Consider the following 14,592-nt stretch of genomic DNA (forward strand, 5'->3'; position numbering starts at 1 on the left):
TTCTGATCTAAGTTTCCTTTTACTAGAGAGCTCCATACTGAAGCTCAGCTGTTGTGGCTCCTTTTAAGTACAGAAATACTTACCCAGAGGAGAGCTGCAGACTATGTTTGGGAAATAGAGCTAAGGTCAGGGATTTTCTTATATAAAGACTCCTGACCCCAAATTCTCTAAAGAACAGATTTTCACTTGAGTTAACACTATTGCTATATTGTTTTAAGTATAAAACACATGAAAAGCATCAAAGTATCTAAAATCATAAACTAATGCTACTTCTCTAATTTTGTTTCAGTCCCTGTGCAATGTGTATATTTATCTTCCTCTACACATAATCACTAGCTCTGTGGTAGAAGCATTTGCCTCATTCATCTTGGAACCCTTTAAAATGCCTAGGTTGGATGTTACATAGATCAGATATTCAGAAATATTCACATATATAATTTATTTAGAAAGCATCCCAATCTCTAAATCAGCTTTATATATTACTATAGTCTAATATTATTAAAACTCCTTAAGATAGATTTTTCTAGTGACAATCATCTCAACTTTAGAATATTAATAAGAATAATCAACTTTTATTGAATGTTTATGAAACCCTTTGCATGCAAAGGTTATAAAACATTAGAATTGTCACTTTACAAATGAGGAAACTAGTGCACTGACAGGCTAGGAAAGTCTTCATGGGTCAGGCATCTATCTGCTCATTGACCAGACTTGGGGTACAAACCAATTAATTTAACTGCAGCATGGTACCCTTAATAACCTTATATTGCCACCTCTTTGATAACTTATTATTCTATTTCTATATATTTAAAATATAGTTTGATTACCCTCCAAGCATGAACAAATTTATCCTTTTAATAACTTATCCTTGATGGACAGAGCTTTTTATGACCCTAAAGCAGGCTGAGCTACAAAGATAGACCACTGCTTCTCTCTACCTTCCCATGGTTAGGGGATCCCATAACCCAGGAGCAGATGAGCAGTCACTTCTGAGATACAGTCGACTTATTACACAAGTGTGCATGATCTACAAAAACAATTGTGAGTATAGAATGTGCAATTTACAAATAAAAAAACAAATTATATTTTATTAACTTTTTAGGAATTTTTCATGAAGGAAAATTACTGGTGCAATCATCCTCAAGGACACAATATCCTCAAACATCACTTACATATATTTTAAGACAACAATGTGCAAATCAATGAAATTTGTAGAGAAGAATGAGTGGATAAAAAAGTGAGGAATAGCCTAGCTGGTGTAGCTCAGTGGTTGAGGTTCGACCTATGAACCAGGAGATCACAGTTCAATTCCTTGTCAGGGCACATGCCTCGGTTGCGGGCTAGATCCCTAGTGGGGGCATGCAGGGAGGCAGCTGATCAATGATTCTATCTCATCATTGTTGTTTCTATCTCACACTCCCTCACCCTTTCTCTTTCTAAAAACCTATTTTTTTAAATGAGCAATAAAAAAATTGTAAATCCCCATTGTAACAAGATCATTCTTATGAAGTTATGAATAAAATCTGAATAGAAATAAAATTATTTGCCAGTAGTATAATTTTACAAAATTAAACACAGTAATAACAAATAAGTCTACAAATAAGGTTTCAGTTTTCTCTTAAAAATAGGGATAAAAATAATATATTTTACTGCATTCATCTGTATTGTATAAAATACAATTTGCAGACCTACCTTCAGCAGAGGAGAACAGCAGATGATACTTTTTTTACTATTTATAATAGAATTTGGAACATTGAGAGCATCTCCCCAAGGAACTACCCAGGTAATTATGAAAGGAATAATGATTCCAGTTCTAGAAACATCTCAAGAGTAGGAGAAGCTTAGAGGTGTTAATTGGAAGAATAATTCTTTTAGTTAAATTAAGAAATCAGACATTTTGATATCATGATATAATCTGTCTCACCTTCCCATGTGTTCTGCCCTCTTTTATCCACACTTAGCAATTATGAATGTCAGAAAAACATTCTTGGTTTGCATCATGTAAAATTTCAGTCAGTCACTTTCTTTTCCATTGTGTTAAGGGTCTAATAAACACCATCTGTCAGGATATATGATCACAGCATCTTGTATCTCATGTTTTTTGTTTGTTTGTTTGTTTGTTTTTATAGATGCCAGATTCATCAAAACTATAGATCACTTGGAAACGTTTAGGGAGACTGGGTACAAGTAAAGGTCTTGGTGAAGCAATCAATTATAGTAGAGCAATTTGACTCATGAAGTTTAAACTATTCTGGGAGTCAGAGCATCAACTTTGAAATCAGACAGGTCAGGGAATCAAACCTTGGCTCTAGCCACTGTAACTATGTGACCTGGGAAAAGTAACAATTCTCAGCCTCAGTACTCACCTGTAGGATGGGGTAACTACTGTATTACAGTGTGACTTGATGATCTCAGATGACATAGGGATAGCTCTCAGCATAATGCCTGCCTCATATGACACACTAAAAAAAAATTTTGAAATGATTTATGCAGTTTTCCTTCTGAATAGTTACTGACATAATTGTGCTCAGGCAACATTTTATTCTGAATTCTTCAGTGCCAAGTACTCAGAACTCCTGAGTTCTTTCTAATTTATTATGGATAAAATACATCAGATACACTTTTGGGTACCAGGCTATTATGATGCAATATACACTCTTTCATGAAAATGTAGTTTTGAAAAGAAGGAAGTGTGTGTGTGTGTGTGTGTGTTATGGAAAGAAAGAGAGTGGCAGTGACAAATACACTTTGTGTAGGAGATGATTAGATATAATGAAGTGGATAGATGTAGAAATACATGTAACAATACAAATCTATTTCAAAAAGTATTTTACAGAAATATCCTGAATTTTCAACTAATGGCAAAATTAAGTTCTGCCAACTCATGGAAGTTATGAACCAGAATAGGCCTTGGAAATCAAAGACTACATCCTAAAAATTAACTAGAGGAATAATAAAAGTTGAATTTTCCAAGGTCACCCACAAATTAATTTAAAATTTGGAAACTCAGACCAGGAACATGATTTAACCATTGACCGTGGCCTCATCATTCTTCATGTAAAACTAAAGTAACTCTCCAAAAATCAATTGACAAAGCATTTCGCCTTTGAAAAAAAAAGAGGTTACAAAGCTCATACATAACCACATGCTAACAGATTACAAAGTATTAAAATGCTTCAAAATCATATTATAAAATATATAACATGCTCTATCAAGAGTTCTACAATAAATGGTTTTAATCTCACTCCAAAGTAACATTAAGTAAGGTAAGTTAGATATTAAATTCTTTAGGGAGTTTAAGTTTTGTCATTAGAGACACAGTAATGCTACAATTTAATCTAAAATAACAATTTGTTTATATGTGAATAGTTTTAACGTGTTGCCCATGATATGTGTGTGTTTATCTGGAAATGAATTCATACGCACTTTTGGTTTCACTTAGGGGTAAGAAAACTCAAAAGCAGACAAGGAAAAACATTTGTTCTCATATTGCATGGATCTCATTTTATATTTACATATTTGCAGATAAATTTATAGCTACTTAAATGTGTAGTTTAAATCTGTGACTTACATTTCTATAGTTATGTATTGTCCACATCAAAACATCCAGTTATTTATTTATTTATTTACTTATTTATCTAAAGACAAAGAACCTTTAAGGAAGTCAATTTGTAAAGTCTTTGCCTCATGCTGTACTTTGTGACTTGAGGTATAAGAGAGATACCAAATTATGTTAATACTAGAGGCCCAAGGCAAAAATTCGTGCAAGAGTAGGCCTTCCTTCTCCCGGCTGCCAACACTGGCTTTCCTCTGGCACCCAGGACCCAGGCTTCCCTCCTCCGGCCACCGGCAGGCAACCAAAACCCAGACTTTCCTCCCTCTGGTTGGCCGCAGGCACCCAGGACCCCCGGCGGCTTCGCCCAGGCTGGCCGCAGGCACCTGGGACCCCCGGCGGCTTCGCTCGGGCCCTGGCTTTGTAAAAAAGGATGTCTGGAATGACATCCGGAAGACGTCCAGTCTATCCGGTCTAATTAGCATATTACCCTTTTATTAGATTATCATGGCAGGACACGGTATTGTTAACAAAAAAGAAACCACCCTAAATATTTTATTTCTTACAGATACAAAAATTATTTTTAAATATTTAAGTACTATAGCATCACAGATGTGCAAAATATTACACATGAATATCATTTTAATTTGTTAAGAAGAATCTGGAGTATTGTGCTTTCAAAATGGCACATCCATCCACTAATTCTACCCACTTTATTCAGCCTGAAGACTGTTGGCAGGGGCACATGAAAGTGCAGTCTGGTGTCTGGCAACTTTTGCTTAAATTATAGCAGTTATTGGAATTATGCTGTGTCTCTTAAAAACAAAACACAAAAATTGAAAAGGATTAAATGCAATAGAATTGCTATTTTCAAAGTAGTTATCACTGAACAGACCTGCCTCACATTTTTTTAAAAAAGGGCATGAAATATCACTAAATCTCACAACTTCTAGCAAGACAATTTTATGACTTCGTTCTAGAAAATTAAATTAAATATTTTTCTGCCCCAATTTACTCTCCAACTAAGCAAATTGGTATTTCCCAAAATTCATCTACTGCATTTTAAATAAGAAGAAATCTGTTTATTCTAGCTAAGTATTAAAACAATTTCAGTTATTATACTTCTGCACTTTGGCTCCAATAAACTTTTGATTAGTTAATTTACAAAATTTTGTTATCTTCTCTACTTACATCAACAGGAATGGGTCAATCTACTTTTCTCTGAATTTGAGTCTTTCTCTATTTTTTTCTTTTCAATGCACAGTCTTTAGCTTTTGTAAAAGGTCTTTAGCTATGTCCTGAGCCATTACCTGCTGACAAACAAATACTTATGAAACATAGAAGACAAGGTTAAGTCAATTTTATTTTATTCAGTTACACATATTCTGCTCATCACTTTGCTTGTGGCTTCTTTCACATCCTTGTTCCTCAAACTGTAGATCATGGGGTTCAACATGGGGATCACTGTGGTGTAAAACACAGCCACCATTTTCCCCTGCTCCACGGACTCCTCTGTGGGACGTCTGAGATACATGAAAATAAGAGTCCCATAAAATATGATGACCACTGTCAAGTGGGAACCACAGGTAGAAAATGCCTTCCTCCTCCCTTCTGCTGAGTGCATCCGTAGGATGGCAATGAGAATGAACAGATAGGAAATGATAACCACAGTCAAGGAATAGGTGAAGTTAATGCCTGCAAGAATGATCATGGTATATTCTTTGACAAAGGTCCCAGCACAAGCCATTTTGATAAGAGGTGGGTCTGCACAGTAGAAGTGGTTGATCTCAATTTTTCCACAGAAGTACAAGCCATAAGTCCATAATGTTGCTGCCAGACTAGTCAGAAAACCATATATGTAAGGGAAAGAGATCAGTCGAATACAGACAACCCTTGACATTCTGCTGCCATAGAGCAGAGGTTTCCCAATTGCCATGTATCTATCGAAGGCCATCACAGCAAGGATAAAAATTTCTACATGGACAAGGGCAATGAAGAAGAAACACTGTACCAGACAACCAGTGTAAGAAATAGTTTTTGTCTCTGATAACAGGTTTTCCAACATTTTAGGGGTGACATTGGAAGAAAACCACACGTCAACAAATGACAAATGACTGAGAAAAAAGTACATGGGGCTATTGAGCTGTGGACTGACCTTGATTAACGTGATCATGCCAATATTGCCCACTAAGGTGATAATATAGACCGCAAGAAAAATGATGAAGAAGAGAACTTGCCATTCCCGATGACTAGTTAGTCCCAAAAGAATAAACTCTTTCACATCGGTGAAATTGAGCATTTTCTCACTTCTAGGTCAATGTTAGTTACAAATCTCTGTGACAACAAAAAGGAAATAAATTTAAAAATCAGGTATTGATTATTTATTAATTTATACTTTTATTCATGTCTGTTTTCATTATTTTCTTTATTACGTAGCTATGACTGCCTTTTGTCATTATTTTCAGTAAATCTTTTATGAACAGTTGCTATGCAACAGGATCTCTGAAGGTCACTAAGAATAATAAGTTCTCAGTCTCATTAACATAACAATTATACAAAATATTATGATTGAAACATGCTAGTACTAAATATTGTAGTTAGCGAAATTTCCAAGACTATCTTTTAGACATCCTTCATTTCTAATCCTGGCTCATTTGGTCGTTTCACATTTTTAAGATATTTATGGAGAGTTATACTTCTCTTTTAACCACAAGTCAAAAATAAATTTCTATGTCATCTTTTCTTATTTTAAGTATATTCTCCAGGATTAGAAATGAAAGCCATTTAATCAAATAACTCATTCCTAAATGTCAGATAAAAATATATTTTGGATCTAACCTCATACTTGTACTTAACTTAAACTGGAGTGGGACAAACTAATCACAGTCATCATCAAAACCGAGTGAAAAGGGTGAACCACTATACACATTCATACATATTCATACATTGTACATATTCCCTGCATACGGACTCTTTGGCATATCTAACATGTAATTATAATCTACTAGGTGTCATCCACTGTTATGGTCTGGAGACTCAAAAGTAAGATAAGGAGCTGCTCACCTTTCTGCATTTTTTAAAGAATAGCAAGAGAGAAATTCTTATTGGGAAAGTCAGATCTGATTGCACAGTACCACAGATGTTTCACCACAAAAGAGGTATAAAAGACGGGGGTGTTGGTATTTTGCAAAAGCTAAATACATGAAAACCTGAGTGGTGGTTAACCAGGTAGCAGCTATGATGAACTGACAGGGAAAAATGGAGTAGTTAGGTCTTATCTTAGGGAGTACAAAGTCTGGAAAGAAATAAAGAATTTGGGATCTTAGAAGCACTGATAGTATTTTCTTCACCATTTAAAGGAAAACTATATACACAAATTTTCTATGTTGTAACACTCTGTTTTTCAAATTAAGTTTCCAATAGATATAGATTTTCCCCCAAAGGACCAAGAATGAGGAAAAATATTAAGTATAAAGTTAAAAAATTATGTTTCTATTGTCTGGTTGAATTCTAGTTCCATGACATTTTATGAACTTGGGAAGGTTTTATTTTTTGTTTGTTTTTAGTTTCTCTCTGCCTTAATATGATGTAACAGCAATAATAATATTCATTTCATTGTGTACTTATGAGCATGAAAGAGATATTATACATTAACACACAATAAATATACAAAGGACAATTGTTATTAAATAAACTGAAAATTATAGCTTCCATTAATAGTTTGTAATAATCAAATAATCAAATCTCTATAGAAAAATTCTCTCTCTCCCTCATTTCTCTCTCTTTCACATATACAAATAACACACCTATGCTCACAGATAACATATATGGAGTAATTGATGTTAATTAATTAAAAAAAATCTAATATACAACCTTCATCTGACAGTTCTAGGCAGATTCATTTTTATACCAACCTGAGAATGAAGAGAAATATCTCCAATAAGGATGCAGAGTTGAAAAGTGAATGGTTGTAAGAGATGGAAAACAACTTATATATACCAGGCAAAAGAGAAACTGGAGGTCCATAGAGACATTTCCTTTAAATCTTTGCCTTAGTAAAAAAAGAAGCAATTAAGAAGCTTCCCTTAGAAATGACCCTGGAGGAAGTACATCTCTAGAGGAAGAGTTGACTGTTGAGTTTTGTTTTTTCAATAACAGATTTGCACCATTTTATTTCCCCTCAAACTCAAGTTGTTTTGGATGTGTCTAGGATCAAATAACAATATTTGTTTTGGGATTGCATCACACTAAATTTGGTGATGGTGTTACTCAATAAGGTCATCTTATGTTCTGTACTCAGAGTCTATGCCACTTGGCTTTTCCAGAGAAAGAGGAAATAATATTATTCCTTATAATTAAAATTGTAGCTTCTGGAAGCAGAAAAAATATATATGCTCCAACTTACTCAGTTTATAAGCAAGGAAAACTAGAAACTTAATCATAGCAACAATACAGCACTTATTAAAGTTAACACACGCCAGACACTGCTAACTTAATTTAATCTAATTCTCATAATTACCTTCTTAGGTAATTGTACTATTGCCATTTTTATAGAAGAAAAAAAAACACGAAAACCCAAAAAAACTCTTAGAAAGTAGTACCTTACTCAAGGTCACATTCAATAAATCAAAAAATAGATTCCTGATTCCAGAATTTGATTCCAGTTATACTGTTAATTACCTCATTCTATTGCCCAACAACTATTAACAGAGCAGGCCAAAAATCTCAATTTCTGACCCAAAAGGTGTTTCATTTTCACTGTATGACTGGTGTATGTGTTTTATTATATCATAATCTTTATGGACTTGAGGAGGGAAAAGGAGTAAATGTATCTTCACATCTCCCCCAAATTTTCTAAAGATAAGTTGATTAAATATATTTATGGAAACATACTCTAAATTCCAAAACACCAACAAGATTATGTTATCACCTTCTAATAGTCATTATAAGGTAAAACACAAATAGGATCTTAAATGGATACCATAGGATACTAAGTATGCTCACATATAAAGTTTATTGAATTAATTAGTATCATTAGCCTACATAAAGAAAACACAATCTTTTATAAAATCTTAATTTTTACAACAGCCAAATGCATTTAGAAAGCACATCCATGAAGGGATTTTTATGATTCTGCAAAAAGAAAACAAAAGCTTACTTAGTTGTAATATTGAGACTCTGAGAAAAAAGTTTTATGTGACAAAATATTTTAAGAGATTTCACTCAAGAACATTTGTGGAGACGTTATCAGGTATCTAAGAATCTCCCATCATCTGTGAAATAAAGCGTTACACAATTCCAGTATTGGGAATCATTGGAAGTGGGTTAGGTAATCATTACTTAAATGAGTAAAATTTGAAAGTGAGGTATTTTTAAAAAGTGGGGTGTAGATTGCTAGGCACCAAAGAGGCGATGGTAGAACCCTATGTTTTAGCCAGACACGGTGTCCTGGAATAAAAGTTTCCTAAACGCTCTTGCAGGGAGGGTTGAGAATATGATTAAGTTGGCCCCAAAGATCTGAGAAAAACATGTTGTATAGAACATTTAGAACATCTGAATCATTTGCACATGTGGGCTGGCTGCAGAGCAGCCACTATGCATCATAAGGTGACTGTAGGAATGCAAGCCATCTTCAAAACAAAAAACAAACAAAAAAAAAAACAAGCTGTAAAGGACTCAGAGACCAAATCTAATAAAGCTGGCATACAAATTGGAGACTGCTTACTTCTGGATTTTTTTCTTACCTGACAGAAAAACAAAACAAAGTGAAAATTTAGATTTGTTTAAACCACTATTTTTTTTCCTCTAAGAAATGACACTAGCCCATATAGGAATGTCTATGAATTGCCTAAATGTTACCTCTTATTCTTCCCATTTTCAAGCACTTGTTCAGAGAATTTTAACCTCATCAGCTACCTGACACAAAATGTGAGAAATATATTGTGTAAAATTCACTTAAAAAGAGATGTCTAGCCCTAACCAGTTTGGCTCAATGGATAGAGCATCGGCCTGTGGACTCAAGGGTCCCAGGTTCGATTCCGGTCAAGGGCATGTACCTTGGTTGTGGGCACATACCCAGTAGGGGGTGTGCAGGAGGCAGCTGATCGATGTTTCTCTCTCATTGATGTTTCCAACTCTCTATCCCTCTCCCTTCCTCTCTGTAAAAAATCAATAAAATATATTTTTAAAAAAGAGATGTCTAACCCAATAATATCATATCTAGCTATGTCTAGAAATATTTTTAATGACAGTTGAGCACTTTTATTTCCCCAATTTTTGTCTCCAGATTGCTTTTCTCAATGCCTCTTTCACATCCTTGTTCCTGAGGCCATAGATCATGGGGTTCAGCATGGGGATCACTGTGGTGTAAAACACAGCGATCATTTTGCCCTGTTCCACCGACTCCTCTGTGGGACGTCTCAAATGCATGCAGAAGAGGGTTCCATAGAAGATTGTGACCACTGTCAGGTGGGAGCCACATGTGGAGAAAGCTTTTTTTCTTCCTTCTGCAGAACGGCTTCTAAGGATGACGACAAGGATGAACATGTAGGATGTGAGAATGATCAGGAGGGACTGGACGTTGCTGTAGCCAGCGACTATGTACATCGATAGCTCTTTGCTGTAGGTGTCAGAACATGCCAGTTTGATAAGAGGGGGATCAGCACAGTAGAAATGATTAATTTCATTAGCACCACAGAAAGAGAGGTTGTAGGTCCTCAAGGTCTCCATCACGCTAAGGAGGAAGCCATAGACATAAGGGACAATGACCAGGCGGACACAGACACTCTTGGACATCCTGCTACTGTAGAGCAGTGGATTACAGATAGCCATGTAGCGGTCATATGCCATGACGGCCAACATGCAGTGCTCTGTGAGGACCACAGCAATGACGATATAGCACTGCACCAAGCACCCTGCATATGAGATGGTCTTCTTCTCTGATAAGAAATTTTCCAGCATTTTGGGGGTGACATTTGTGGAGAAACACAGATCTAGAACAGACAGGCTTGAGAGGAAGAAGTACATGGGAGTGTAGAGTCGAGAATCAATTTTGATTAAAACAATCATGCCCACATTTCCTATCACAGTGACTATGTAGACCATGAGGAACAGCACAAAAAAAGCAACTTGCAACCCTGGACGACTTGTTAGGCCCAAGAGAATAAATTCTGTCACTTCAGTGTAGTTTCTTCTGGACATTTCTATGTCTCATAGGAGAGGCATTAGTTTATCTAAGGAGAGATATAAAGGAATTTTTTAACCACTGAATATTGTATCAAGTTAAATATTGTTTGTTTTGCTGTTTTAATCCTCACCTGATGATATTTTTCCATTGATTTTTAGAGAGAGTAGAAGAGAGATGCGAAGACAGAGAGAAATATCGATGTGAGAGAAACACATCAATTGGTGGCATCCTGCACACGCCCCATTCAGGGCCCAGGCTGGGGAGAAGCCTGCAACTGAGGTCCGTGCCCTTGACAGGAATCAAACCTGGGACCCTTTGGTCCTCAGGCCAATGCTCTATCCACTGAGCAAAGCCGGCTAGGGCTATCAGGTTAAATATTGTAAAAAGATCCAAAAGGCCTTAGTTATGTTATCTCAGTAGCATTTCCATAATTAGAGATGAACAGATATACTCTAAAGCAAGTCTAAAAGTTTTCAACAGAATGATTTTCATTCAGGTTGTATCTGTAATCACACTGTGCAGTTAAGTTGGAGCCTAAAGATAAAATTATAAATTTAAGTATCTCAATACTTTGAAAAATTTTTTAATCTAAATAAGCTATCTGTCAAAGAAAATATTATAATATACATAGGAGGTTAGCAATCACTTTGAAGAGAACACAGGTTAAGATCATTCTGAATACTGAGAAACTGAATTGTAGGGAGATGAGATGACATAACCCATCAGACCTTCATCTCATATTTCCCAGTTCGGTGATTTACTGATGTATTATCTATCTCACCCAGTACAAATTTACAAACAAAATTTTATATAGCTAGCAATTGCATAAATTTAAGTTTATTTCTAAATATTCTATTCTGTGGGGCAATTTTGACATTAGCAAATGTCATTATCAGATACTCTGTCAAAAGCTTTGTAAAACTTGTGATATTCTCTGAACAGAATCAGAATATTGATGTGACAGTACTTCATTTTTTCACATGCCCTAAGAATATAAGTGAAACTAAAAAATCTTATTAATTTGCTGTTTAAAGTTGTAACAATGCAACAACAACAATAATAATTGTTGGGTTCTTATAGTCCATGCACCATGTTAAAATACTTTCCATTTATTATTTTATTTTATTCTAAATGTCCTATGGAATAGATACTATATCAGACCATTTTGCATTCAAGAAACACAGATGATTTATTGGACCTTTTGGTTTCAAATCTTATCTTCATATTTATTAAATATCATGAGGTATTTCAATAACTCTACCCATTTTACTAACATTAAATTTTATAATTCATAAAACACTTTAAGACACTTTATAAAAACCTTGTAAGCCATTCATGTATGCATGCTTATAGCAAGTAATTCTGGCTCGCAGCACAGAAATGGAAGAACCAGGAGGAGAGCAATAAGATATAGTTCCCAGTTTAGTGTTCCTCCTCTGTAACATGCTATTTCCTCAGGAAAGCTTATCACTTCCTCTCAGTTGAATGGATTGTTTGGGGAAAGATAATAACTTTTGCCAAAAATGTTAAATTCAAATTCAATTTGTATCATTATAATTAGTTAATTTATTCATATTAATAATAGGAACAGAGCAAAGGGGAAGCCAGCTTTGTCAGCATGGTCATCAGGACAGCTTCACCAGGAAGCTACAGCTTCAGGCTCCCAGGGAACCACCAATCCATTCCCTGCTGATCACTGGGGGAAGGGATCAAACAAAGAGGGATATAGGTGCATGCGCAGTGAAGTTGGGGTCACTTATGGAATTGCTTGCCAGTCAATCTAGCCTGGAAAACAATGAATTGGCTAGAAGGGTGGAGCCACTGCAAGCACGCATATTCTTGGAAGGGTAAAATCCCCAAGGCAAAGTGTTCTCTCTCTCTTGCTTTGTTCTTGCCCTTGCATCCCCTTGCTTTGTGACCTGCAGTCGCCCCTTGCATTTGCCTGCCATGTGGTCTTAAGTAGCTGCTTGGCCCAGGGCCATGCGGACTCCACACACAGGATGCTGGACTGCACTGTGCTTTATCATGGAGTGGAGACTCTGGGCAGTGGCCTTAATTGTTGCCCTGCTGAAGACAAGATTGAACTTTTTCTATGGCAGAACAGAGGGAAATGGGGCAGTGGAAAGCCGGGGTAAAATTCCACAAAATAGAGATCACTCATCCTCCCATGCAAGAACCCCACTTCCACAGGTAACAGGTGGGGACACAAAGTTAACAAACTTTATTGCTTCTTATTCGGCACCAATGATTGCACTGTAAGCTACCAGGAAAAATATATATGAATAACATAGGATCTTGAAGTAGAACTGGCTTCTTTTTTTTCTTTCTTTTTTATGTATAGATGATAGGGACAGACCAGACATTCTAACAAAGGTAAGAGATGGAAGAGTGAGAAGAAAGGAAGAAAGACAGGCAGTCAAGGTATCAGTGACCTAACTTAAAACTAGGAGGAGATTTGCTCCAAGAACCTAGGATAGTGCCTAGGTACTGTGATTCAATTGGCAAAAAGGAAACCAAGAGCTCTTCTTTTAACTCTATGCCCAATGAGCAACTTTTCCGGTCATTATCTAGATTGTAGTACTGACTTGTGTCTAAGATCTTTGCAAGTTTGCTTAGATCTCACTGGCTATAGGGAAACATCATATTTCAGTAGAAAAAATTATAATTAACCATATTTTAATTCTAGAATTGTGGGGCTATGGCAGAGACAACTAATATAAAGATATAGTTCATGGGAGATCTGTCAGACTGCCGCTAAGCATCAAGAAACACAGCAGACACTCATATGCAGTTAGAAACCTGGATGAGTCAAGTAGCTGCATGTGGCACCTGGCAAAAGAAGGATCAGAATACTCTTCATCAGCTTACTGTTGTAAGATCTTTGACCCAATTTAGTTTTTTTATTATTATCAGACTGATTCATAGTTCAAGTATCTTGGTTGAAAAAAAAATCGAGGTCGGGGGAGTTTCTCTGGAGTACAAGCATGGCTTGTAAAAACAAAACAAAACAAAAAACAGATCTTAGACAGAAACAGGACATTGGAAAAGAATCCAGAACCTTATAAGTAAGAGAACCATAAAGGACTTAGAGATCTTCTAGTCTAAACCTCAAAGCTGCATATACTGTAGCTAACTTCTCCATATGTTTAACGCTCACAAGAAAATGCCTATATGAGCATATACTTTAATTCTGAGAAGTCAGAAAAATTTTAAACTATTAATAAACTTCATGGATCTAAATTTTCTAATTGTCTTTTTCTTGTGGAAATTGATGGCATAAATTAGGTAAATGAAAAACAGAAAAAGAATGATATTTGAAACTAATCTTATTGAAACATCTGTTGGAGATCCATAGTATGAAATTCTACCAGGATGATGCAAAAACACTGGTAAGATAGAGAAAGACAGGGTCGAGCAACCATCCTATAGATTTTTTCTCATAGAATATGCATTGTCTGTGCAAATTTCCTGTGAAATTGCCTATTTCAACACATCAATGTCTAAAAAGTATGTAATCTAGTGAAGCAAATCCATAAATTGCTAGATATTGAAAACTAATATGTAAACACATTTCCTCTCCTACCTGTAAAAATGTGAGTGTCTTCTTAGTGACCACAAAGGTCAAATTCTTGCCAGTGCTATAGGATTTATACTCAACTTATTGACATCAGCATTTATCTCAGGAGAATCCCAACTGTTTCAAGAAACAATTAAAAATGAAATCCTAATGGAGAGCATTCTCATGGGGAGAAATGCTAATTGGTAGTACTACACTTTCTCAATTCAAGATTTTTTAATTCTGTATTTTAAAATTCATTGACGTTTAGACCATTTGTCTGCTATGAGTAGTAGG

The 14,592-nt window shown here is 35.6% G+C and overlaps 2 protein-coding genes across 2 annotated transcripts; both read right to left on the reverse strand.

Annotated features, from left to right (window-relative positions):
- Nucleotides 1–4,919: 4,919 nt before the first annotated feature.
- LOC139017926 (olfactory receptor 5M3) lies at nt 4,920–5,852 on the reverse strand. The gene has a single exon (XM_070426540.1). The coding sequence runs from the start codon at nt 5,850–5,852 to the stop codon at nt 4,920–4,922; it is 933 nt and encodes a 310-aa protein (XP_070282641.1).
- Nucleotides 5,853–9,814: 3,962 nt separating this feature from the next.
- On the reverse strand, nt 9,815–10,765 carry LOC139017927 (olfactory receptor 5M5-like). The gene has a single exon (XM_070426541.1). The coding sequence runs from the start codon at nt 10,751–10,753 to the stop codon at nt 9,815–9,817; it is 939 nt and encodes a 312-aa protein (XP_070282642.1). The 5' UTR covers nt 10,754–10,765.
- Nucleotides 10,766–14,592: the final 3,827 nt, after the last annotated feature.

The sequence above is a fragment of the Myotis yumanensis genome, unplaced genomic scaffold (genome assembly GCF_028538775.1).
Source record: "Myotis yumanensis isolate MYYU_CA2020_CCGP unplaced genomic scaffold, mMyoYum1.0.hap1 SCAF_10, whole genome shotgun sequence".
NCBI lineage: Eukaryota > Metazoa > Chordata > Mammalia > Chiroptera > Vespertilionidae > Myotis > Myotis yumanensis.

Excerpts from the sequence above, each read along its gene's own strand:
- LOC139017927 (XM_070426541.1), bottom strand. The coding sequence starts at position 10,753 with ATGTCCAGAAGAAACTACACTGAAGTGACAGAATTTATTCTCTTGGGC.
- LOC139017926 (XM_070426540.1), bottom strand. The coding sequence starts at position 5,852 with ATGCTCAATTTCACCGATGTGAAAGAGTTTATTCTTTTGGGACTAACT.